Raw genomic sequence first — 27,765 nt, 5'->3', positions numbered from 1 at the left:
CGAAAGCTCCACTTCTTCATAAATCTAATTAAAAATTGAAAAAATCCAAATGTTACAAGCTCAACTTAAGTTATTCAATAACAGAGTAAAAGGAGAGTAGAAAGAAACAGTGAGCGCTTCTCTTTGCCCTTTCGAGTTGTCTCTTTGCCCTTCCGAGTTGTGAGTGAGTGAGGAGTGACTAGTGGAAAAGGAGTGAAGGAGCAACGGCTGAAGATGGACCGAACGCTCCACTTCTTCATAAATCTAATTAAGAATTGAAAAAATCCAAATGTTACAAGCTCAACTTAAGTTATTCAATAATTTTTCTATATATATATATATATATATATATATATATATATATATATATATACATATTTTTCGGGTCACGTGTTTCTTCTCTGCTAGATCCAAGACTGTATTACTGTAAAACCTCCCAATAGCAACCGAGGGGACCAACTGCCCTCCGTGGGCGGTTGTTTCCGCTGAGGAGAGAGAAAAGCCCCGCCCCCAACCCTCAACAAGCTTAACTTATTTACCAAACCAGAACCAATCAAGAAAGCTGCCTTCGAACATTCCCACCTAAACCCTTATCTTTCCGCTTCCCGGTCCCTTCTTCCTTCCTTCCCTTCCTCTCTTTTATTTATTTTATCTCAGTTCTCCCTCTCCGGCGGGATCTCCAGATCTTATTCTTCTTTTCTTCTTCTCCTCCGGAAAGATTGATCCCTTCGGTCGTAGGAGGGGTACGATCTCATGGCGCGTCGTTACGACCGCAACCCTTTCGACGAGGAGGAGGTCAATCCCTTCGCGGTGAGTCCCCTCTCTATTCTCGACTCCAGTTGCTTTGATCCGTATCTCTGGTGTCTTGTATGTGCTCTTCTTGCTTTGCCCAATCGGTTTCGATTTCGGTTTCGGTTTCGAGTTGTAGATCTGTGAAGAATCGACTGAGTTGGGGCTGCGCCGACCGGCTCTGGAAGGGAAATTTATACAGAGATTGTAGGATTTTGGAGAATCTGGACTGTTCGATACGCTTGATGTCGGGGTTTTAGAGAACCCTAGGTATAATTTCTACGTAGAGTGTGTTAGATAGGGCGGTATGGTGGGCTTGCCCTAAGACTAAGATTGATATCTTTTTCTTTTCCTCCTTTCAAGTTTTTTTTGTTTTGATGAGAGCTCCTGTGGTTGATTTTGAACCTATGTTGTACTGCGGATTTGATTGACCTTCGGATTTTCGATGACATGGTTTGTCCTTTTTTAATTTTAGCAACCGAGCAGACAGCATAGCAGCTGCGTTGCTCTGAACTCTTTGATCAGTAAACATTGGTTGTGGAAAAAATTCAAGAAGTAACACCATGGATATCAAGGAGAATACAATGCGGATGATTGTCTGCTATTGTGTTTGGGTTCTAAATTGGGGTCCATGGATACAAGGGAACTTGTGCATGCCAAGCAGTGACAATTTCTTTCTGTTGGCGTGGCTTCAAACTTGAATAAACAAAGAATTTGGAGCCTGACATGCGGAGCACACTATAAGTTTCTGCTAGCTTCTTGTCATCAATCTGTGTAGCTTTGTCTGGTCTAACAAAGCACTATCTACTATCAACTAATACATTTGATCATAAATGTCCTAATCATAATTTACCCCTGAAAGAATTCTTCTTGACTTTGTTGTGATTTCCTTATCGACTCATTTGAGGTCTTTGAGGTATGTTGGGAAATCAATAACATTAGAATTTTAGTTGCTTTTTCATAAAGTTGTTTGAATTTGATTTTCCCCATGAAGTTATTATGAATGTTCCAAGTCATGGTTTTGAGTAAAAGAAAAGTAGTATTTAGTATTTTACTGGCTCAAAAAAGGAAAATCCTGGCAACTGTTAAGGGCCACTTAATGGTACATTGTAAGATCATCACGACTTTATAAGTTCAGCGCCCAAGTGTATAGATTTTCCCCCCTCGCCCTTCCATATGCCCAGAGGAGGACCAAATTATTGAAAACTGGAATCTGAGGAGGTAGACTAACCAAAAAAAGCTGATCGGACATGTGCATTACTGTTTTCCTAAGCATCTCCCACAATGTGCTTTTGGAAATGCTGGTTCATAGGCTTAAATGAAACTTGTATTAGCTCATGGTACCGAAAATTCTGCAGGTGTGACTTATCCATGCTGGGCACTTGATGCATTAATGGCGACCATGTTTATAGAGATGATAATTGGTGGCCGCATTTTAGCCTTCTTGGTTGTTATTATGTTTATGCTCTCTCATTACAGAATATCTATGAGCTGTGTTCAATGTAGATTGTGTGAAAATACGTGCTGTTGTGCTTTGCATCTCCAAGACTGATGGTTGGTTCTTTTCTGGACCACAAAAACAAATTTAGAAATTGGAACACTAATCTGCTTGGCAAAGCAAAACTGCAATCTGCAGCGGTCAAATTCTACTACAGTACCTAAGCAGATGCCTAGGCAGTTTGTATTTGAAAATATTTAAAATAGAAATAACTTAGTAAAGGAAAATAGAGGGTGAGCCTTAGCGCAAAGGTAAGGTTTCTCTATCGTGACTGGGAGGTCACGGGTTTGAAACATGGAAACAATCTTTTTGCAAGCGGGGATAAGGCTGCATACAGTTGACCCTATTCAAACTCTGCAATGGGAGGACCCTTGTGCAATGAGCTGTCCTTTTTTAAACTCATTAAAGAAAAATAGAGAAATAAGGAAAAAACCTGTAGCAAAGGCGGCAGTAGAGGAGGAGAGGTGGAGGGCTGCATATGTGGGGCTTAGGCTTTTGCAGGCCACTTGGGAACCTATGTTGCAGCTAATCCACAGACGGGAGTGCTCTAGACCACAGGGCAGCCAGGAGGCCGCATATAACATAGACACTGCTTTTTTAAAACAGTGCTCAAAAGTCAAAACTTTTATTGGCTGGTTGTTTTCATTGTAATCTTCAGTTGCAACACAATCGCTTGAGACATGTGGAAGTAAAACATGTTAGCACTTTGTTATGTACTGGTGAGAAGCCTTCTTGCAAGTTGTCCATGCAGTGGAGGGTCACTTGGGCACAAGAGAAGGTGAAAGTTTGAGGGATTTTTTATGAGATTTGATATAATATGTAATTTGGTGTCGGCATGTATTACCATTGGATAATGACAATAGAATTTGGTGATTATGAGGTTTTACAGTATGGCAGTTGCTCTACAAGGAAAGTACCTTTCAGAGTCCTGAAAATAAATGCAATAACATCGATAACTAACTGATTCCCCTACTTCATTTATCTAGGAAGGCTTTATGACTTACAACGTGCAATATCCATTCATTTGTGGTTATAGTCCTCTTTTCTAGCTTCATCAGACAAGATAGTAGTTTAGTAATTATTTATAAGAATTAAGTTGATGTTCTTCAAAATGTTGCATGGATACGGATACAAGGATCGGACTCGAACATGTATCTAAGCATTTGACTCGACCAGAAAAAAAAAAAAAAAAGAGATACAGGGATATGTAGGAGAACATATGATTTTGACTAAATTTATATTTATACCTTTAAATATCGTTTGTTTAAACGCTAAATAGTACGTTGTTTATTAAGGTCTTTTAGTATACATGTTTATCATCCAGACTTCCTAATTAATTTAAAGGGTATAAGATAATATTTTTTTGCAAAGCTTCTTTCAACATCTACATCCTTGACCCAGTTTTGGAAAAGAACAAACATTTTCTTATAATGTCAAAGTGGAGGGTCATAATCATTGCTGAAAGAGTACGGTTCTCCACCTATTTTTAAAACCTGCAACCTGAGAACACCGTAAGTGTCAAAGTGTCCAGCATGTATCCAGTTTGGATACATACCTAATGCAGAGTTTTGGAGTTGGATGCAATTGTCCAGATAGTAGATCTTCTGATGCAAGTAAGTATTATGTTAGGCCCTTTTACCTATGTACGCAATGTTAGTTGGGTTTTATGCTTGTTTTGGCTGCATTGGTTCATAGACCAAACTTGAAGCTTTCAAGTAGTTGCTTGTTAGTTAGGAAGACATTTTGTGTGTCTTGAAGGAAAAACAACTGGAAATTGTAGAATATGCAATGTAATTGTCGACTTGCTTTTGTCTTATCAAGAGTTCTGGTCTCTCTTTAACCTTGCAAGATAGTATGAACATTTGATTTGTTGAAATATACTGGACGTGCATTCATTTTTTGTGATGTTATCTGTGGCAGGACCCAGCAGTTCGTGGAAAAGCTGGTGGACAATCCAGTTATGGTGGTGGTCCATTCTACACAACAGTAAGTTTATCATAATCATTCAATTTCATCCTGTAATACCTATCCGATTGAATGAGAAAATGCAGAACTTGATTCAACATGCATGAATTTGTTAATATTCCAGCACCCGGGAAGTGTTCCTCCTGCTTTAAATTCCAGGCTTTCGCCGCTTCCTCCAGAACCTGCTGATTTCTACACTGATCGCAGTGCAACGGTTGACATTCCTCTTGATACAACAAAGGTAAGTGGTATAGTATTTACAGATACATGTCAGATCCATGATGCCAAGAATAGTACCTTAACAGTGAAAAAGGGTGGCTAGGCACTTATTAACCATGCTTTTGTACAGCATCTGGTTCTAAAATCTTAACATCAATAACCTATACTTATACTTATGAATGTATGTATTTTCTGTGCTGGTGGACTTATGGAGTTGAGTTTATCATATGTTTCCTTCTTTTCATGTAGGATATAAAGAAAAAGGAAAGGGAACTTCAAGCCAAGGAGGCAGAATTAAATAAGAGGGAAAAGGTAAATTCCAACTTAAATTCTGATAAATAAAAGTGCTGCGCATGATATTGAAACTGTAGTTATGCTTTGTCCTGTATGTGGCTCTCTTGTGCCTCTTAATTATTTCTTTTATATTGCAAACAAAAGACAGCATTTGCAGGAGATCTATAAACAGTCCTGCATGTTTAATTTGTTGCTCTTAATGAATTATGTACTGTTCATGCAGCTCTAGAGGAGATAAAAAAACACTTCTACATGAATACTGTTTTGAAGCTTCCATATGTTTTGGCATTATGAAGCTACAGAAGGAAAAATAGAAATTTTCGTTAGAAAATGTTTGAAATATAGTAGGAGCAACACCGTTCCATGCTTGGTGATAATTAACTGTATATATGTCATAACACCGTTCTGTGCTTGGCGATAATTAACTATATATATGTTATACTTGTTTATTAAGTTTCTTGAAGCAAACGATACTAGTTAGTACGTGTTCCATATAATAGAGTGCAATGAAGTAATTAAACTATAAAATCTTTGACAAAGTCTCAGCAAATCTGCATGAAATTAATCCACTTGCTTCCATGGCAATCTTGATTTTAATTATCATCTCTTTTTACACAGTCTACCAGAATTCTCATACCTTCTTTTAATTTGTTTCATGCTAAGGTTACATTATTTTTGTGAGAGAAACATCTCAAACTTTAAGTTTTTCAACTGCCCTGGAAGCTTTGATGTATGAAAAGCAGAAAAGCAAGTGAGGATTGTTGACAGATATTATATTGACAGAACTATATAACTATACTGATTTGTTTTGAATCCTTGAACTTCTCTGTATGGGAAAGTAGGCAACTGAATTATATCAATCCAAAACATAGCTGCCACTGAATTTTTGTAAAGTTCGATAAAGGAAATTTATGAAACTGACTTATGTCAATCTACACATTGAATTTCTGGCAAAATGGTAATGTTATTGTCTATTTAAATTATTTTCACAGGTTTATATGTGTGTTTCTATAAGATGAGCCTTCCTGCACATGTATAGTCAGGATATTGTTGAGTTATAGCCTTATGTGATTTGTCTTAAATAGTAAAGAGGAGATTGAAGTGTATATTTTTTTGTTTCATGATAGAAGCATCTCTTTTTCTAACTTTCTTTTATGCGGTCATAAAGGTTTGCATAGATAATCTAGGCATTGTGCATTTTATTTGCCTTGTCATGCTGAGTAATCTGTAGAACTAGCATATTGTGCATGCCAAGTTGTGTATGTATATGAAAGAAGATTCAGAAGAAGAATTGTCTTGTTGTTTTATTTTTCAAAAGTGCTGGTCTGCATGTTGTCCAGATTGTTTTCTGTCACTGGGCCAGAATTTTTTTGCTTACTGTCTTATCATGTTTGTGCCATATAGGAACTAAAACGGCTGGAAGAGGCTGCAACCAGGGGTAATATTTCATCGTGCTGTTAATTATGAAGATGACTGATTTGAGGATATCTTTGTTGTATTTTTATTCAGCAAGTCCCTCTTGTTTTTACTTGAGCAGTTGAATTCTTTTGGTCATTAGGAAGCTAAGGTAGATTGATTGTCATTGTAGCCTAACTGTTTTTGCAGCTGGCATTGTTATCGAGGAGAAAAATTGGCCACCTTTTTTCCCCATTATTCATCATGATATTGCAAATGAGATACCCATCCACCTGCAGAGGTTGCAGTATTTTGCATTTACATCATTGTTAGGTAATATTTCATCTTCTGTCATGGATAATATCCTTTCTCATTTTTATATTTTTCCCCTTTTTCTTTTTTCTTTTTTCTTTTTTTGGTGGGAGGGGGTGGGGGACTTTGAGACTGCCTGTTTGCTTTACTTTGAAAAACTGGACATTGCTTCTTTCTCTCAGTATTTCAACATGCCTCCGAAACTTAGAACTTGAAGGGAGGAACTTCTAGTTAATCATACTGGCGTGAAATTACTTTTTGTGCCATTCTGATCTTAAATGATAGAAACTCTGAAGGCCAACTTTGTATGCTAAATTGCATATTGAACTTCCAACACTGCCAAAGCTACTGTAAAAGATCTTTTAGAAGCATCAGTTATTGTCTCTTACATCCTTCTTGGCCATAGCTATTGTTGTTCAGTAACTCGATCTGTTGGGGTATAAGCCTTAACCATGTCTAGTTTTTCGTTTAGACCTGCACTGCAGATTGAGGGATTGGGCAGGTTTGGATCTTCTGTTATTTGCAAAGGGTGCAAGGTGGCTGGTGGGGAATGTGATTGGGGTGGTTTTGAGGGGTAATGCAGAGAGATAGAGGAAAGGAGAGCTTATGAGGAAGAGGCAACTGGTGTTAATGATACATGATATGCATAAAATGAATATGATGATTGTTCAAATGAGAATATTTGCTACTTGTATGTTGTGCAGGATTGACTGCATGTCTTCTTTGGAATATTGTAGCAGTTACAGCAGCCTGGATTAAGGGGGAAGGTATGTTAGATGAGTTTGGCCATGACCAGTATGTGCCTGACTAAATTACTTTTCTCACGGTCGCCATCATATCAAAAGAAGCTGAGTTTGCTAGTGTAATTTCTAGGTGTAAAAATATGGTTCCTTGCCATCATCTACTTTATTTCCGGTGTCCCGGGAGCATATGTTTTATGGTATCGGCCTCTGTATCGTGCCATGAGGTATTATCCTTCTTTAAAATCAGTTTCAGAAATTTTTTAACCCTTTATTTGATGTATCAAAACTTCTTTGATATTATAGTTTGTGAACTTTTATGCTCACATGGCATTTGCATATCTTATAGGACTGAGAGTGCTCTAAAGTTTGGATGGTTTTTCCTGTTTTACCTGGTAATAAATGTTTTCTATGCTTGATTGTCATACAAAGAGTGTTTCCTGATTTATCAGATGTGCATTGACAAAGATTGCTAAGATGCCTCACTTCTTGTTCCTTTAATTTGCAACAGCTTCACATATGTTTCTGCATCTATTCAGCTGTGGCTCCTCCAATTATATTCAAAGGGAAATCTTTGACGTAAGTTCCTCCTCTGATGTCTAATACTAGGAGAAGAAAATGAAAGTGTCGTGGATAGGAACTATGGTTAACTCAAAGTCTCATTGCTACTACAATTCTTTTCCTTAATACATAATAGTTACCATATGTTTAGGTAACTGGGCAAGTATGTTAGCTATATTCGCTCAAATACTGTGCAGACTCTACAGACCTGCTTCAGCTTATGCCCCTACTGTTCTGCAAGCTTGAATTGAAAGAGTATGTGGCTTGACAGCAGGCAATGAGGCATGGAATATGATTGAAGGGACAAAACATAGAATATGATTGTTAAATTTGTGTTTGAATGAGAGTTCTATTAATCTAGTATACTGTGGTAAGCAAACTCCCATGACTGACCATCAGATGTTCGGTGCCCTGCCCTGTAGGGCTCGTTTGATTCGCGGGAAAAGAAGGGGGGAAAGTGTGGTCAACGGGAAAGTAATGAGATGCCTCTTGTTTGGTTGGAGTTTTCAAAGGAGAGAGAAGAGAAAGTTGTATTCCCATGGGAATATGATTCCCACATTTTATGGAAAAATCTTTCCCATGAGAAACATGGGAAAGTTACTTTCCCATGAGGCGGGAATAACTCCATTTTTACTTTTTTCCAAAAAGTCCCTTCAGCATTAAAGAAGCATTAGAGAGGCATTAAAAACCTAATTTTTATTAAGGGCATAATAAGAATTATACATAACTTTCCTAGGAAAGTGGATGGCCAACTAAACATAAGCACTTTGGAAATTTGTCACTTTTTCATGGTCAACCAAACATGCCAAAAGTACTTTCCTAGGCATTCTCTTCCTAGGAATTTGTTTTTCAGGAATCATATTCCTAGGAAGGAAAATGCTTCCCGCGAACCAAATGAGCCCGTAGTCTCACATGACAAAGAAAACCGATTTCTTTTGATAATGCTTATTCGGATTTCATGTGTAAATATGGGATTTTACACGAGAGCATAAATTGGTCTCACTTGAAAGGGCTATAGAGCTTTTGTAGCAAGATTATTACTAACTGGGACCTTGATAAAAGTTGGACTCTTTGACTTCCTGTAAAGTTAACATAGATTCCAACAAAAATAGAGAGGAAGGTGGACTCTGTCAGTAGTTGTGCAATCACAACCATTTATTGTGTTGTTTGCATGCACTGAAGTTGCTCAGTGCTCGTAATTCAATAAATGCAATGGCCTTGTTAATGTTTTGCTTGGCAGTAAGAGGATCTTCTTAGTGGGACTAGCTATTTTTATTGACACTTGGAAGAGATAAAGCTTTTTGTGGACTATGGGAAGGAAATTCAATAATTAAACAAAGAAGGTAAATTAGTGTTTAAGTGTAAAGAAATCTAACTTCTTACAATAGCAACATGTGGAGCGCCAGACTTCACATGGTAATGGAGATTATTGTATTATTAGCTGAATTGATGGGTCGTTATGTAAATCCAAGCTTTCCTAGTTTCAAATATTCAATCGCACATTCCGGATGGCTTGCAGAGATTGTTGATGAAAATCTAACAGTCTTTGGAGAAAGGTAATAACAAATTTATGTCAGTTGGCATTTGAAAGCTCGATTCAATAGGTAAAGCAGGGTCGGTAGAACCGTCCTGAACCGGATAGTTCCGACCGTCCCGAGCCGTACGAGTGTCTCATCGGTACGGTTCCGACAGCAAAAATGGAACCCGTTGCCGAAGTCGGAGAAGGAGAAGGAAAAGGAAAAAGAGAGCTAGCGGGGGAGGGAGGGGGACAGAGAGGGCGGGATGCCGATGGAGTGCTGGTGGAGGCCACCCTTCTCCGGCCCTCCCTCCCCCGCTTACTTTCTCTTTCTCTTTTCCTCTCTGCACGGTCCCTCTCTTGGTACAGGCCCGGCATGGCTCGTACCCGAGTCGTCCCACCGAAGAACCGGTATGGTGCCCGGTACCGGTTCCTCGGACCTTAAGATAAAAGAGCTGAGGAATCTACTTTTACTATTTCCTAAGGGATTTGGTTCGAAGAAAACTTATTATCTTTTCTTCGGTGCGATGGATCTTTCAATTTTTCCGAAACAAAACTTTTCACTTGTCTTTTAAGGTTCTCTTAACATGGGTTGGAGGGATGATCCGGACTGTTACCAAATGTTAAATCAATGGGATTTAGATGCTTTGTGCTGGTCAAGCTTGAGCTTTGATAGTAGCTTTTCTGCCATCTTTGGACCTTCATACATTGGTATTCCAAATACTCAAGCACAAGTCCTTTGCTTGACCAGAAATAAGGGAACAATACTCCAGAGAAAGTGAGAGTTATTCCTGCAGAGGCTTTGTTTACTTTGACATCTTATTGTTTTGGAAACAGAAAAGAAAGTTAATAAATTTTAAACTAGTCAGATTTATGTTAGTTTTTCATTACATGTTGAAGATTATGACTATTTCTAATTTACAACCTTCAAAAGGGAAATCTATCTGTCACCAACACTTGAAAACTCGTTGAAGAAGTTCCCCATCAGTTTCTATTAGTTGCTAACTCATTCTTGTTTTTGTTTTTCTCTGTTACAGAGGTATTTTACCAGCAGTAGATCTTATCAGCGATCATGTTTTGGTTGGGGTAAGTTGAGGTTTTATATCAAAAATGCATAGAATCAACTATACATTGTATGCTAGAAGAACGTATTTAATTGGATTAGACTCTAGGTGGTTTTTTTTGTACTCGTAAAACAATGCTAGGTAATATTGCTGACTGTAATAGCATCACAGTCTGGTTTTTGCCAAATTTCTGCTCTGCTAATGTAAATTGTAGGGGATACCACCGCCAGCTACATGGGCGGACAGAATTTGCAGGTCCCACCTAGCACAAACAGTTAATTTCTGCCTATGGGTCTGATTCCCCAGCATGCTATTCCATATGGTGTGATGGGCTTCTAAACATCGACTGTGTAGTTGGCAATTTTTGTAAAAAAATGATTCCTGTTACTCTTGTACTTTCGGTTCTCATGATCCTATTAAAGCCTCATCTAACTTTGTACTATGTTACTTGTAGATCTTCTACTTTATTGGATTTGGGTTGTTCTGCGTCGAATCACTGCTCAGCGTTTGGGTCATTCAGGTCTTTTTTCATGCTTATATATGCAAAATTCACCAGTATTTGAAATATTTTCTCAAAATCTATTAGTTTCATGCTGATTGCTGCCCTTGTTTATGATTTAGACTATGATGCAATGATTGTAATGGGGAGATATTACTTAAATATTGTGTCCTGAAATGGTGTAATCTTTCATCAGACTGTCATATTTGAATTGGAAAAGGGATTTTTATGTGTCTCATTGTGTTTATTCTTTCTCATTCAACTTGCAGCAAGTATACATGTACTTCCGAGGGAGTGGAAAAGCTGCAGAAATGAAGCGTGAGGCAGCACGTGGTGCTTTGAGGGCAGCAATATGATGCACATACTTCAGATCCTAGGTTCCAGGGTTTCTGGTGCTATGAGGGCAGCCATATGATGCACGTACTTCAGATCCTAGTTTCCAGGGTTTCTGTTAAGTGGAAGATCAGTTATACCATCGAACAAGGCAGATGCGAACAGATTCATTTGTTGCTTCATTTCTTCTCAGCCATTCTGTGTTTGAGAGTGTCTGACCTCCAATACCGACCAGCAGACGCTGGTTGCCATTTTTTGTATTTTACTGGGGAGATGTACAGCTTCTTTGAAGGATTACTTCCTGCTCGTGTTTTACCCAGCTTTATTCGTTTCTGTGCACTTGTGCTATCGGAAACAGTGTTGGTTGGTAATAACAGTCAATAATATTGATAAACCCTCGATGATAAATGGTCTTCAACATGGCAATGCCTGCATTGGTATCATAATATGGTATTTCATGACCTGATCCTTCTAAAGAGAACGGCCAGAATTCATGATGCTTTAGTCGGTGTGAAGTTACAGATGATGGTAAGTTATGGTACTATTTGATGGGGCATTTAACCATTGCATTATTCTCTGCTGGGACTGTAGTTGCTTGCTTTCGAAACTGCAATGTTTAACGAACGTGGAAAAAAGTTTTGTTCACCTCGTAGATTTCAAGGGCATTATGGTTCTCTCTCATGATAATGATGTGATAAACTCGATTTCGAGAGCCCACTGTCAGCATCTTCTGCCTGTATGACTAACATTTTCAATGATCGTCAATGTCGTTGGAAAATAGTCCTCTTGTTTCTTCTCTAACCGGTCAATGTCGTTGGAAAATAGTCTTTTTGTTTCTTCTCTAACCGGTGATCGGACTCTGATAGGATCTGGCCTTTGGTGAGCGATTAGTATGGATTGTGTCGAGATCTGGAAATTTATCCATCACATATAACAGATATAACGCCAGTTTTTTTTGCCATACCACAGGAAAAGGGCTTGCACCTCGGCTATGTTTTGATGTTTTGTGATGGCCATAGGCAAATTATATCTGCACCTCATAGCTGCATATCATGCTAATCATTTTGGCTTGTTTCTGTAAGCTCCATTCATCGTATCGTATGGTTGTCTCGGTGATTGGCCCACAGAAATTGCATGGCCATAGAGATAATAAACACAGTGCAAGAAGGCCACGGTGGTAGGCTATCTGTGCATGCGGTGCAGGATATAATGTCTCGGTGGTCAGAGTAGTAGGCTATTTGGTACATAGCTAAGGCCTCTCACTATCTCAGTTACATGCCAAGGCGTCGGAGATGGTAAGATCAGGATACTAAAGGCTAAAGCCAAGTTTACATGGTGCAACAATCATCAGGGGCAGACCAGGGTTTGGGAGCGCATAGACAGGGCCTTCGCCACAGGTGGTTGGGTGCAGAGCTTTTCGGACTACCGAGTGAGTCACCTGCCTCGGATCGCCTCGGATCACTGCCCAATCTTGGTTAGTACCTCTTCCCTTACTCCTTTTCGTTGTCCATTTAGATTCAAAAAGCTATGGCTGTCATACCTCCGCTCTTGGGAGGTGGTTCATGAGACGTGTGTATAGAGTCTCCTGCAAATTGGAGTTAACCAGGTGTCAACTGCAGCGGTGGAACAGGAAGGAGGTACGTAACATCTTCAGAAGGGTGGAGGAGGCCGAGGAGGCTATTTCTAGGATGCAAACTCAGGAGATGCGGGGGGTGGATTGTCTCTAGGGGAGTTAGAGGAGCTCAGATCCAATCTGCCTACCCATGATTCACTTCTTCGTCAGCAGGAGACTTTTTGGAGACAGAAGTCCTGGGTCCAATAGATAAAGGATGGAGATCCGAACATCGGTTTCTTCCATCAGTCTACTACCATCAAGAGGTAGAGAAACAAAATCAGGAGTATCAGGCATACAGATGGCCAGTTAATGGAGGACCCAGTTGCGATTAGGCGGGTGTTGGAGTTGTTCTTCAGATCCAGATGGACAGACCAGGGGAACAGGGAGGGTTCCCCTTTGTTGCTACCGCCTTCTGCCAGGGTCATAGAGGAGGAGAATGTTGATTTGATTAGGGTTGTCTCTGCAGGCGAGATTAGGGAGGCTCTGTGGTCATTGGGGGAGGACAGGGCCCCGGGTCCGGACGGCTTCCCTCCAGTTTTCTTCAGGAAGTATTGGTCGGTCATCAGTCAGGATGTGGTGGAGGCCATATAGCAGTTTTTTAGCTTGGCAGTCCTATCAGTAGATTGGAAGAGGACATTTGTTACTCTAATTCCGAAGAGGATGGATGCCTCGGAGCCAATCCACTATCGGCCAATTAGCTTTTGTACGACCTTGTACAAGGCTATGGCGAAGGTTCTTGTTGCCAGGCTTCAGGGTGTTCTACCTAGACTCATCAGCCCGGAGTAGGGTGCATTTGTGAGAGGGCGCAACATCATAGACAACATTCTCATTGCCCAAGAGTTCATGTTTGATCTTCAAAGAGCCCTGGGCCGGAGGAGCTTGATGAGCATTAAGCTGGACATGGAGAGGGCTTATGATAGGATGGGTTAGGACTTTTTGCGGAGTTCATTGGTAAGTTTTGGCTTTCATGAGTAGTGGATTGACTAGATCATGGGGTGTGTATCTTCTCCTACTTTCGCCATCCTAGTGAACGTGTCACGACCCCCGCCCCGTTTCCGGCGGGCCGCCGCGACGGTCCTAGGGTGCGGGTAGGCATAAGGCCACCAGCCACCGCGTAGAACCCTACTACCTATCAATCATCAATAAATCTTGAAAAAATTTGGCATGATGCATGCACAAAATGATCACTTTTCCTATAGTGACCTGTCAGGATTATCTCAATACATACAACACACTACCTGTCAGAGCAGCAATCACATAATCTGTCACATAATAAACCTGGACAATATATAGCAATACATCATCTCAGGCATATAACTCATCTGCACACATATATATATACCTGCTTCCTAATCCATCCATGGTCAAACCCATATCCACAACAGGATCTATGACTGTAACTATGCACTATATACAATAGAAGGTTTATAATACACCAAAAGGTATAAACCTCTATCTACATTATACTATACTATGGAGCGGCACAGCTAGCAAGCAACCACTAATCCTGCTCCTCTCTATACAATACCTGCCCTGCAATCAAAAACACCAAACTGGGGAGTGAGTATATAAATACTCAGTGAGTGGAGTAGAGAGTACTATGCACATGAGACAAGATATAATCATGGCTCGAGGTAAAATCTCAAGATCAATAACAAGATGAATATGAACTCAACATAAAGAATATGGAGTAAATCATCAATATCACCACAATCAATATCAACTCATCTGAAGCATATATGGAATAATCAAGTCAACATATATGCCACTCATGAATATATTCAACAGGTCATAGTACTGAATCATATAAATCAGGTGTCAATAGGCTGAATCATCAACAAGACAGCTATCGGGAGGTGGGTTTTACGCCCCAGGCGAACCAGCAACAACTCCCTACTGCCATATGCATACATCGAATATGACACCACACCAATATGTAAATCATCACTAGACAGCTGTCGGAAGGTGGGTTTTACGCCCCAGGCGAACCAGCAACAACTCCCTACTGTCACATGCATATGCAGGATAAGACACCATACCGATAACATAAATGCTAGACAGCTATCGGGAGGTGGGTTTTACGCCCCAGGCGAACCAGCAACAACTCCCTACTGTCACATGCATATGCAGGATAAGACACCACACTGATCATATAAATGCTGGCCAGTATCCAGAACAGAAATCCATCTCACATCTACATACTAAACGGCACCTCGCGGAAATTCTACATCCGCGGAAAGCCATACTGCACCTCGCGGGGTCTTACTATGCCCGGCGGCAAGCAGAATATAAGTCGTAGGACCGGCCGATCCTACGCCTAGGGCCGTGTCCCCCCCTAGGAAGGGACTGGGCTCCGCCCACCCAGAAGGCTACTATGTGCACAAAGGCCGATGTTCAACCCCATCGACTATAGGTGTCCTGCAGATACTGCCAAGCCATGCATAAATGCCATAATGCACCCTCCCAATACTCTACTAAAAAGGAGTATGATCAAGACTACCACTCACTCGATCATGACCCAATCATAAACTAACATCAGGGTTAGGAGTGAGGGTCAAGGAAGTGCAATACAACTCAATATACCACTAAAAAGGCTCTACAAATCTTTGAAATAGAGAAAATGAAATCAATTTACAAAAGAAATCATTTCATAATTCGGAATCAATTTGATTACTCATCAACCTCTCGTAATTCCTCTCAATGTTCCCTCAAATGCATATACAGAATAATCAAGCATGGAGAATCAAGATTATAGAGGAATCTACTACAATATCAGTCAATATGCACAAGTGGAATCAATTCACACTTGGCGACATTCATGAAAATGAATTAAGAATGCTCATGGTGCAAAGTACATGACTCCCACTCACAAGTCTTTGAAATAGATGAAATGAAATCACTTTACAAAAGATGTCATTTCCCAATTCAGATCCATCGTAATTCCTCTCAATGTTCCCTCGAATGCATGTACAGAATAATCAAGTATGAAGAACAAAATATAGAGGAATCTACAACAACAATTAATCAATAGGCTTAGGTGGAATCAAGTCACACTGGCAACATTCATGAAAATGAATAAGGAATGCTCATGGTGCAAAGTACATGACTCCCACTCACCTGTCAATCTGGCACAGCCCTGATACGCCTCCAAAACTTTATGGTAGGCAGTAGGGGCTTCTTCTTCTTGCTCCCTAACTTCTTGCCCAACTGTGACATGCATTTATAATACATTTAGTTTTGTATCAAGGTCATAATCTACGTGCCAATTATAATATAGGGAACTTTAATTGATTCAACTCCTCCGTTCCCTAAATCTTTTCTTTTCTTTCTCTTTTTCTTTTTCTATTAATTAACTCATCATTTATGTGTATTAGGGACTCCCTTGCACGAGTACAAGGTCTCCCTTAGCCTAATCTAGGCTTAATACCCTATTATGGCATGAAATCCCTTATTTTCCACCCGGATGAACAGTAACCCGAACTGACAGTGGGTTACTTCATCCCGGTTTTGATCCACTTTCAGGACTCCAAATTTGATGAAATTTTTACCTAACATTCTACACTCATAGAGAATTCCAAAGAGATAACATGCATCATCATCGGAGGCCGTTTGACCCCCTAAATAATTTGCCGAAGTTGGGACTTCGACACAGTTTTTCCGTAGTGCCGGAAAAATTTGTTAAAATCCGATTCTTCCTTTTTTAACCACCTCTACAACCCTTATCCGACCCCTCTAGACTATATCCACCCTTTGTATAGCCTAATGTCATCAAAAGACTAGATAGGGACGGATATTTACCTTTTTCTTTTTGGAAATCGAGGTCTTTGCGTAGAGGGGAAGGAGATCTACACTTTTTCCTTCAGCTGGCAGCGCAACCGAGATCTCCTTCCTCTTCCTTTCTTCCTTTCCTTTCCTCTTCCTTTCTTCCTTTCCTTTCCTCTCCTTCTTTTTCTTCCTCTCTGTCCGTCTGAGACTCCCTCTCGGTTTCCATCCAAAAGCCACAGCAAACCCCCTAATTAAATCACATCAAAACACTATTCACCCTTTGTTTAATATTATTAAATTCCCATTTTGCCCCTAACACTTCAACATATCTACCGTTATGCCATTAACTTTTGATTCCTTCCAATTTTACCCTTACCACTTCAATGCATCTACAACTATGCCATTATCTTTTGATTCTTTCCTATTTTACCCCTTATATTAATTGAAAAGGACTATTCTATCCCTTTTTATATAAAAAAAAAATATTTTGGGGTTATTACATCCTCCCCCCCTTATATAAAATTCGTCCTCGAATTTAAAAGAGTAAATTACCTGTCATAGCTGCATTCGATGTCTGTGCCTCCTGTGGATTTACCGTGAACACCCTTCCTTGCCCTCTGCCTACTGGAGCTGACAGTTGAGATGGTCCAGCACTCTGCTGTGATGTTTGTGCTTGACCTCTACCTCTGCCTACAGGCTCCCTACTACTAGGCTTGTCCATCTGCACAGAAGGATAGGATGCCAAAGGCACAAACTGCTGGGTGGCACCCTGCGGGCATTTTCTGACAAAATGACCCGGCTGTCCACATCTGTAGCACACTCTCTGACCCATTCTGCATCTGCCAGGGTGCTGCTTCCCACATATGCCACATACTGGCCATGATTGGAACCTAGATTCAGTTCTGGCCATAGTGACTGGAGGACGAGGTACTGATGGTAGAAAAGTATCTTGTGATTGACCTCTTTCCCTCCATTTCCTCTTACGTGGGGCAGGTGGAGCTGAGCGTACAGACTGCTCCATCGGGCCCTCCGAGAGATCTACTCCCTCAGATCTATCTCTACTGCTTTGCCCTTTCCCCATACTCATTTTCCTCTGTTCTCTTTCAGCTCTTTCCTCTTTGTTTCTGGTCTCCCACTGTTTTGCTTTATCAATCTAGATAAGGTGGGGACCTCTACTGCCAGTACTGCATTATAAAGCGGGGAAATCAGACCCCGCCTGAATCTTTCTATCCTGGCAGCTTCAGTGGGGATGATGTAAGGAGCATACTTCCCCAATCTAGTGAACTCACGAGCGTACTTAGATACGCTCATTCCGGGCATCTGCTTCAGCCTCTCAAACTGAAGAGCCCGATTCTGCCTCTCAGCCGGAGACAAGAACTCATCCATCACTGCTTGCCTGAACTCTTCCCAGGTTGGAGGATTCCTACTGTACAATCTGTCCTCCATATGCCTCTGGTACCAGTCCCAGGCATCTTCCTTCATTGTAAGCCCTACAAGTTCTATAGCTCTTGCATCAGAACAGGGCAGTCTCCGTATCATCTTTTCAGTCTCCTCCAAGAATCTCTGAGGATCTTCACCTTCTTCCCCCTTAAACTCTGGGGTTCTAAGCCTCAGAAATTCCTATACAGTAATCCCCTCATTATCTAGAGCCCGTCTGGCCAAACTTCCTGGCACAGGTACAGGAGGTGGGATGGATACTACTGACGGGGCAGGAGATTTCCCCCGAGCAATCTGCTCCCTCAGAGCCTGATTTTCCGCCAGTAACCGTTCCATCAATGCATCTCTACTTCCTACCTCTCTTTGATCATCAACCCTCCGTCTATCAGCAGGACGAGATTTTTCTCTTTGGGGCTCGATGTATGCGGAACCCGCATCCAATACTATATCCGACTCCATCCTCTTTCCAGGACGAGCAGGTCCTCTCCTTGGAGGTATTTATTATATATCTACATACTGAGTCACTACACACTGAGTCATAAAATGCTTTACTAAATTGTAAATGACCCAGCAAATAGCATAAAAAAAAATCCTATGCTCCATAGTATAATCCTATACTTAATCCTGACTCATCCTATTGCTCTGACAGGACTCTTCTTAACCTTTGCTCTGATACCAAGCTTTGTCACGACCCCCGCCCCGTTTCCGGCGGGCCGCCGCGACGGTCCTAGGGTGCGGGTAGGCATAAGGCCACCAGCCACCGCGTAGAACCCTACTACCTATCAATCATCAATAAATCTTGAAAAAATTTGGCATGATGCATGCACAAAATGATCACTTTTCCTATAGTGACCTGTCAGGATTATCTCAATACATACAACACACTACCTGTCAGAGCAGCAATCACATAATCTGTCACATAATAAACCTGGACAATATATAGCAATACATCATCTCAGGCATATAACTCATCTGCACACATATATATATACCTGCTTCCTAATCCATCCATGGTCAAACCCATATCCACAACAGGATCTATGACTGTAACTATGCACTATATACAATAGAAGGTTTATAATACACCAAAAGGTATAAACCTCTATCTACATTATACTATACTATGGAGCGGCACAGCTAGCAAGCAACCACTAATCCTGCTCCTCTCTATACAATACCTGCCCTGCAATCAAAAACACCAAACTGGGGAGTGAGTATATAAATACTCAGTGAGTGGAGTAGAGAGTACTATGCACATGAGACAAGATATAATCATGGCTCGAGGTAAAATCTCAAGATCAATAACAAGATGAACATGAACTCAACATAAAGAATATGGAGTAAATCATCAATATCACCACAATCAATATCAACTCATCTGAAGCATATATGGAATAATCAAGTCAACATATATGCCACTCATGAATATATTCAACAGGTCATAGTACTGAATCATATAAATCAGGTGTCAATAGGCTGAATCATCAACAAGACAGCTATCGGGAGGTGGGTTTTACGCCCCAGGCGAACCAGCAACAACTCCCTACTGCCATATGCATACATCGAATATGACACCACACCAATATGTAAATCATCACTAGACAGCTGTCGGAAGGTGGGTTTTACGCCCCAGGCGAACCAGCAACAACTCCCTACTGTCACATGCATATGCAGGATAAGACACCATACCGATAACATAAATGCTAGACAGCTATCGGGAGGTGGGTTTTACGCCCCAGGCGAACCAGCAACAACTCCCTACTGTCACATGCATATGCAGGATAAGACACCACACTGATCATATAAATGCTGGCCAGTATCCAGAACAGAAATCCATCTCACATCTACATACTAAACGGCACCTCGCGGAAATTCTACATCCGCGGAAAGCCATACTGCACCTCGCGGGGTCTTACTATGCCCGGCGGCAAGCAGAATATAAGTCGTAGGACCGGCCGATCCTACGCCTAGGGCCGTGTCCCCCCTAGGAAGGGACTGGGCTCCGCCCACCCAGAAGGCTACTATGTGCACAAAGGCCGATGTTCAACCCCATCGACTATAGGTGTCCTGCAGATACTGCCAAGCCATGCATAAATGCCATAATGCACCCTCCCAATACTCTACTAAAAAGGAGTATGATCAAGACTACCACTCACTCGATCATGACCCAATCATAAACTAACATCAGGGTTAGGAGTGAGGGTCAAGGAAGTGCAATACAACTCAATATACCACTAAAAAGGCTCTACAAATCTTTGAAATAGAGAAAATGAAATCAATTTACAAAAGAAATCATTTCATAATTCGGAATCAATTTGATTACTCATCAACCTCTCGTAATTCCTCTCAATGTTCCCTCAAATGCATATACAGAATAATCAAGCATGGAGAATCAAGATTATAGAGGAATCTACTACAATATCAGTCAATATGCACAAGTGGAATCAATTCACACTTGGCGACATTCATGAAAATGAATTAAGAATGCTCATGGTGCAAAGTACATGACTCCCACTCACAAGTCTTTGAAATAGATGAAATGAAATCACTTTACAAAAGATGTCATTTCCCAATTCAGATCCATCGTAATTCCTCTCAATGTTCCCTCGAATGCATGTACAGAATAATCAAGTATGAAGAACAAAATATAGAGGAATCTACAACAACAATTAATCAATAGGCTTAGGTGGAATCAAGTCACACTGGCAACATTCATGAAAATGAATAAGGAATGCTCATGGTGCAAAGTACATGACTCCCACTCACCTGTCAATCTGGCACAGCCCTGATACGCCTCCAAAACTTTATGGTAGGCAGTAGGGGCTTCTTCTTCTTGCTCCCTAACTTCTTGCCCAACTGTGACATGCATTTATAATACATTTAGTTTTGTATCAAGGTCATAATCTACGTGCCAATTATAATATAGGGAACTTTAATTGATTCAACTCCTCCGTTCCCTAAATCTTTTCTTTTCTTTCTCTTTTTCTTTTTCTATTAATTAACTCATCATTTATGTGTATTAGGGACTCCCTTGCACGAGTACAAGGTCTCCCTTAGCCTAATCTAGGCTTAATACCCTATTATGGCATGAAATCCCTTATTTTCCACCCGGATGAACAGTAACCCGAACTGACAGTGGGTTACTTCATCCCGGTTTTGATCCACTTTCAGGACTCCAAATTTGATGAAATTTTTACCTAACATTCTACACTCATAGAGGATTCCAAAGAGATAACATGCATCATCATCGGAGGCCGTTTGACCCCCTAAATAATTTGCCAAAGTTGGGACTTCGACACAGTTTTTCCGTAGTGCCGGAAAAATTTGTTAAAATCCGATTCTTCCTCTTTTAACCACCTCTACAACCCTTATCCGACCCCTCTAGACTATATCCACCCTTTGTATAGCCTAATGTCATCAAAAGACTAGATAGGGACGGATATTTACCTTTTTCTTTTTGGAAATCGAGGTCTTTGCGTAGAGGGGAAGGAGATCTACACTTTTTCCTTCAGCTGGCAGCGCAACCGGGATCTCCTTCTTCTTCCTTTCTTCCTTTCCTTTCCTCTTCCTTTCTTCCTTTCCTTTCCTCTCCTTCTTTTTCTTCCTCTCTGTCCGTCTGAGACTCCCTCTCGGTTTCCATCCAAAAGCCACAGCAAACCCCCTAATTAAATCACATCAAAACACTATTCACCCTTTGTTTAATATTATTAAATTCCCATTTTGCCCCTAACACTTCAACATATCTACCGTTATGCCATTAACTTTTGATTCCTTCCAATTTTACCCTTACCACTTCAATGCATCTACAACTATGCCATTATCTTTTGATTCTTTCCTATTTTACCCCTTATATTAATTGAAAAGGACTATTCTATCCCTTTTTATATAAAAAAAAATATTTTGGGGTTATTACAGAACGGCTCTCCTACACAGTTCTTCGAGTCGGTGATTGGTCTTAAACAAGGTTGCCAGTTGTCCCCATTGCTCTTTATTCTTTGCTTTGATACACTATTTGAGGGCTTTTCGACACACGGTTGAGCAGCATGCCCTGGAGGTGTATAGCCCGGTGTCGGGGGCCTTCCAGATATCGCATCTTTTATTCACCAATGACTATCTATTGTTGGCTCAAGCGATGCAGCGGGCGGCGAGGGTGGTCCGTGACATTCTGGATAATCACTGTTCTACCTTGGGTCAGCAGGTGAACCACGCCAAGTCTGCTATCTGTTTTAGTCCGAGGATTCAATCGCAGGTCAAGGCTTCCATCAAAGAGATCCTGGGCGTGGGGGAGCAGGAGGGCACCATGAGGTATCTTGTGGTTCCCATCACTGGTCGGCGTCTTCGGCGTACTGATTGTTCAAAGATTGAGCTGAGTATCAGATGCAGACTGGAGGGATGGCAGATGGATGCTCTTTCTATGATGGGACAGATCACCCTAGTGCGGTCGATCTTGAGCTCGATGCCGGTGTACTTGTTGGCTAACACATCGGTGTTGACGACTCTCTTGAGGTCATTGGAGCAGATGTTCAGAGATTTCATATGGGGCAGGCAAGAGGGCAGGAGGGGCACTCACCTGATGGCGTGGGAGGTTATTTGCCAGCCACTCGAACATGGTGGATTGGGGGTCCAGTCATTGCTGATGAGGCGGGAGGTTTTAGTGGTGCGGCACACCGCCAGGTTTATCTTGGAGCCGGACAGCCTGTAGAGCGGCCTTTTGAGGGCCAAGTATGGAGCCTACTTGACTGGGGTGGAGCTTCGGGCCGGGCGTTATTGTTCCTTCATATGGCGGGAGATTTGTTCCTTCGCCTAGTTGGTGCTACCGGCGATCAAATGGATGATTGGGGATGGACAGTCTGTTGATGTTCTGGAGGGTAGGTGGTTGACGGAGCTTCTACTCTGTTGGATGCCGATGATGGTCGACTCGGGGAGGTTGGCCGTACTCAGAGTCAGTGATCTAATGGTTTCTGGCGAGGGCCGGTGGGATGAGAGTTTGATTAGGGAGGCCTTCGGAGTGTAGTTAGCTGAGAGGGTACTTGCCATCCCGATGCCCCAGGGTGGGTTGGACAGACTGGTGTGGGCGGCGTCTGAATCAGCTAGGGTGTGGTCGGCTGATATACAGGTGGTGCTGAGGGGCAAGATGGCCAGACAGTGTGATGGCAGTTAGATCTGGAGGATGCAAGTCCACCCTCGAGTGGCATTATTCATCTGGAAGGTGGTCTGGGACTGCCTGCCCACTAGATATATGCTGGCGAGGAGGGGAGTCAGGATTCCGCTGATGTGTGTGGATTGCCTGGATTCGGTGGAGACTATTAGCCATGTTTTATTTGAGTACCCCCAGGTAGCTCAGGTTTGGAGGAGGGTATCATTTCCCTTTCTGGGGTCCGGTGTCACGATGGGGGAGTTCCTTCAGCAGGTGAGGTATGCCATATGATCTCCGAGCACAGTAGGGTGGGGCATTGCTGCAGTTTACTTAGAATACCATATTTGACTGGATAAGAACGACCAAGTTTTTGAGGATAGGAGGGCTCTCATGAGGTCTGTTGTGGAGCGAGCCCTCCACCAGGCAGTGGAGGTCATTGAGACTGTTGAGACTGATTCATCTATGGTGGCTAGGGACATCTGGGGGCCCCTCTATGCTTCTATAGTGCTTAGGTTTGCTCTTGTTTCTTGGGAGCCCCCACCTTCTGGTTATCTCAAGATGAATTTTGATAGGAGCTTGCCCGACGGTGGCGATGGTACAGGAGCGGCATTTGTGATTAGAGGCTATGGTTTCAGGTTGATTGCTGGGGGGCGGTCCTTCGAGGCATCAGCATTTGGGGCAGACCTTAGGGCTACATGGGAGGGACTCTCCTATGCGAGACATGTTCTGGAGGTAGGTTACATCATCCTGAAGGGAGACTTAGCCTCGCTGATCGAGCGCCTACGAGAGGGGAGGCCGAAGGAGGCAGAGCATCCTCTTTTAGTTGACACATGTCGGTTGCTTTGGGAGTGTTGTGTGGTCCAGGCTAGAAACGTTCCATGGGAGGCGAACCAGGCTGCTGACTGGGTTGCCTCATTCGCTGCTCATCATTCGGGAGGTGTCCTCTGGACCCAGTTGTTTTCCATTCCTTCGGCTTTATATAGTCTTATTGCTAGTGATGCAGCTGACTGTGCTTATGTGAGTGTAGTGTGAGCAGCCGATGTACTGAAAAAAAAAGGCTAAAGCCCACCCGCACGCATAATCTCTTCATGTGGAGGTACCATCAGAAAAGAAAAACATGGCATTCCTTCGTAGGGGGATGTCGACATCCCGCGCTGCAACGCAAGAACCGGCACTTCAGCTTGCCAAGGCCGGAGGACGAAGAGCAGTATCTCCTCATGCACGAATTCGGAATGCTCCGAGCAGCAAGGAACCCTAAGAAAATTTGACGGAAGGGATACTCGACCCACGACTCAAGAATCCCACGAAATTTAGGAGAAGCGCACGCGGATCTCAGGTCGGAATGGAGGATTGTCGAAAAGAGTCCATGTGCATGACCACAACAACCAATATGCTGGACAAGATGCAAAATGATGGGTTTCCCGGTCTAGAAGACACAAGCCAAGCATGGGAGGAGCATTACCGGTAAGAAAAAAAAGAAAATGCATCAAGGCCCTGGCCTCTCACATTAACTAATAAGAAAATAATAATAATAATAATAATAATAATAATACTATGTATACTCTTCTAAATATCAAATTTTGCATGAATGCTCTCTTAAAATTGCTTTATATATATATATATATATATATATATATATATATATATATATATATATATATATATATATATATATATAGATACTTTCGTAAAATTGCCTACACCATCTAATGACGTTAAAAAATTAATAATTTCAAACTAAAATAACTAAAATACTCTTAATGGGTAGTGTGCAAAAAAAATTATTTATGAGGCAATGACGATGGAGGACATAAAAATAATTTCAAAATTTTATTTTATTTTTAATTAAAATAAATATTATTTTTATTATTGGTGTTAGAAGAACTATTATATTACGGATATTTGTAAAATAGTATTTTATGAGAATACAAAAATAAATATAAATTTTAAGAGGGTATTTAATAAATTTAAATTTCTAGAAGGACATTAATGAAGAAAAAACCTCAAACGAACGAAAGAAAGAAAGATAACGAGGCTCCCACGCGAATTTAGTACCACGACAGGTGTCTCTCAATCTTCCCGAATCTGTTACGGCAGCTAAAAACCCTTCATTCTGCTGACCCAAATGCCCTCAAGCAGTCACATCTACTAGAGGTGGGCATTGGGCCGGGCCGCCCATGGCCTGGCATGGCCCGGTACGAAGCGGGCCGTGCCAGGCACGGCTCATAAAAGGGGGTCGGGCTGGGTTAAGGAGTGGCACGGCCCGCTTGCTACAGTAATAGGCCGTGCTAGGCACGGCTAGAGTTGGGCACTGGGTCGGGCCGCCCATGGCCCGGCACGAAGCGGGCCGTGCCTGGCACGGCCCGCGTGCTACAGTACCGGGCCGTGCCTGGCACGGCCCATTAAAGGGGGCCTTGCTGGGTTGCCATTTTCTGGCCCGCGGGCCGAGCCCGGCACGGCCCATTAGGGCCTGGGCTGGCACGGCCTGCGGGCCAAGCACGGCACGGCCCGCGGGCCAAGAACGGCACGGCCCATAAGGGCCTAGGCCGAGCACGGCCCGCGAGCCAGCCCGGAACGGCCCATAAGGGCCTGAACCGGGCCTGGCACGGCTCGTCTCCCTTAAAATAAATGAAAATAATTTTTTTTAATAAACTAATAAATATTGAAAACTAAGAATTTATTAATATAAAGCCACCTTAATGGTGGGAGGTTTGGCATAGACCCCTACCAGTTTATTAATTTAAATCAAAATGGTACATGAAGGGAGGTTTGGATTTTGGACCTTGGTCTGACCTCCAGAATACAATAAGGAAGGAGAAAAAATAGAGATGACTCACTTTAACAATTAAAAAAATAAAAATGTACAATTATAAAAAATTAAGAAATCTTACTAATCATCAGTGATTCAGTATTCACTATTCAGTAGTGTTTGTATCATCATCATCAGAGGATGTTGTATTATGTCCACCTTTATCTTGAAGTCTCGCCTCAGCATCCAACCAATCTTTGAAGCAGAGAAGCATCTCAACCGTTTCGCCAGTCATCCTACTTCTCTTTTCGTCAAGAACACGCCAACCTGCACTAAAAGCGGATTCCGATGCTACTGTGGACATCGGCACAGCTAAAATATCGCGTGCAATTGCAGACATAACAGGATATTGATTTTTAACACTCTTCTACCAAGATAATACATCTAGACTCTCTATTTGATTTTCATCATATGCAGACTGAAGATCATTTCATAAATAAAATTCTAGTTCACTACTTAAAGATGAAGAAGATGAAAATGAACTTGAAGCATGTGTGTGTTTTCTCTATGCAATGAATGAAAAAATAGATGACGAACGAGAACTACTAGAAGAAGAAATAGAGCTTTGTACGGAGAATCTAGATCCACGAATTTTTTCATCATATATAGCATAAATATCATAAAAAAGTTGTTTTACCTCAATTTTAGCAGGTTCAGAATCTTGAATCATATTTTCACAGTATGCATCAAGTAAAATTAGCACGCCATTCAATTTAACTCTTGGATCAAATACAGCAGCTAAGTTATGCATAGGACATATCTTGTCCCAATACTCATTCCATTTAGATTCCATTTGTTCAATAATAGGTATTAAAACATCATCATATCTATGTTCTCCAAATTTTTGACTAATTATATATGCTTGTTGTAAAAATGAACATGAAGTTGGATAATAAATACCAGAAAGAACATTAGTAGCATTATAAAAACTAAGCAAAAAATTTTCCAAAATTTTTCCTTTATTCCAATCAGTTTTAGTCAATGTAAAGCCTAATCCACGATCATTAATATATGCACTTAATAAGTTTTTATATGGGTATGCATCATGTATCATGCTATATGTTGAGTTCCAACGAGTAATTACATCAAGTTTAAATTTTTTAAAACGTTTACCATGATTTATACATAGTTCCTTAAATTCTTGAAGTCTTGAACTTGAAGCATGAATAAAAGAAACTGCATTTCTAATTTTTGAAATCACATCTTGAATCATGCCCATGCCAGCTTGAACAGAAAGATTTAAGATATGACATGCACATCTAATATGCAATAAATTTCCATTTAACATGGGATGCAATGAGTCCTTTAATAATGTAACAGCAGAATTATTATTAGATGCATTATCAAAAGTAATAGACATAATTTTATCATTAATATTATATGAACATGCAGTTTGATAAATGACATTTGAAATTTGTTGCCCAGAATGTGGAAAATCAAAAGCACGAAAAGCAAGAATACGTTTATTTAATTGCCAATCATTATCAATATAATGAGCAGTAATGGCAATAAAACAATTACTACCTACAGATGCTGACCAAATATCAGAAGTTAATGAAATTTTTACATTTAAAGTAGAGAGTGTTTCAATTAAACTTTGTCTCATTGCTAAAAAGTTAGTCATAGCTACTCTTCTAAATGTACGCCTACTAGTTCTTTTGTAAGCAGGTTGTAGGTTTAATTGAACATATTCTTCAAAATTAAAAGATTCACATAAACTAAAAGGTAATTCATCCTTAACTATCCATTTTACAAGTGCTTTTCTTTGATTTTCTTGATTATATGCAAAATTACCTACAAGTGATCTCCCTTGTATATTAAGGGTACTTTGAGTTTGA

General features: G+C 41.1%; 1 protein-coding gene across 4 annotated transcripts; it reads left to right on the top strand.

The window, feature by feature from the left end:
• The first annotated feature begins 371 nt into the window (after window positions 1-371).
• On the top strand, window positions 372-11,572 carry LOC103721471 (secretory carrier-associated membrane protein 1-like). 4 transcript variants are annotated; one of them, XR_015967591.2, is made up of 13 exons: window positions 372-789; window positions 4,187-4,252; window positions 4,356-4,472; window positions 4,700-4,762; window positions 6,149-6,182; window positions 6,350-6,472; window positions 7,156-7,218; window positions 7,325-7,418; window positions 7,541-7,586; window positions 7,703-7,770; window positions 10,306-10,654; window positions 10,787-10,852; window positions 11,101-11,572. XR_015967591.2 is itself a non-coding variant. In XM_008811697.6 (13 exons), the coding sequence occupies exons 1-13, from the start codon at window positions 733-735 to the stop codon at window positions 11,185-11,187; spliced, it is 933 nt and encodes a 310-aa protein (XP_008809919.4). In that variant the 5' UTR covers window positions 372-732; the 3' UTR covers window positions 11,188-11,572. The 4 variants fall into 4 exon arrangements, 2 of the variants coding, with proteins under 2 accessions (XP_008809919.4, XP_088558084.2); XR_015967590.2 differs by having other exon boundaries at window positions 10,306-10,698; XM_008811697.6 differs by having other exon boundaries at window positions 10,306-10,354.
• Window positions 11,573-27,765: the final 16,193 nt, after the last annotated feature.

Source organism: Phoenix dactylifera, chromosome 1 (assembly GCF_051530095.1).
Source record: "Phoenix dactylifera cultivar Ajwa chromosome 1, Ajwa_hap1_PhDact_Kaust_v1.1, whole genome shotgun sequence".
In the NCBI taxonomy this organism is placed as follows: domain Eukaryota; kingdom Viridiplantae; phylum Streptophyta; class Magnoliopsida; order Arecales; family Arecaceae; genus Phoenix; species Phoenix dactylifera.
This window is presented reverse-complemented; position numbering and strand designations above follow the sequence as displayed.

Excerpts from the sequence above, each read along its gene's own strand:
- LOC103721471 (XM_008811697.6), top strand. The coding sequence starts at position 733 with ATGGCGCGTCGTTACGACCGCAACCCTTTCGACGAGGAGGAGGTCAAT. Across the intron at positions 790-4,186 it reads AGGAGGTCAATCCCTTCGCG|GACCCAGCAGTTCGTGGAAA; the intron begins GTGAGTCCCCTC and ends TATCTGTGGCAG. Across the intron at positions 4,763-6,148 it reads AATTAAATAAGAGGGAAAAG|GAACTAAAACGGCTGGAAGA; the intron begins GTAAATTCCAAC and ends TGTGCCATATAG.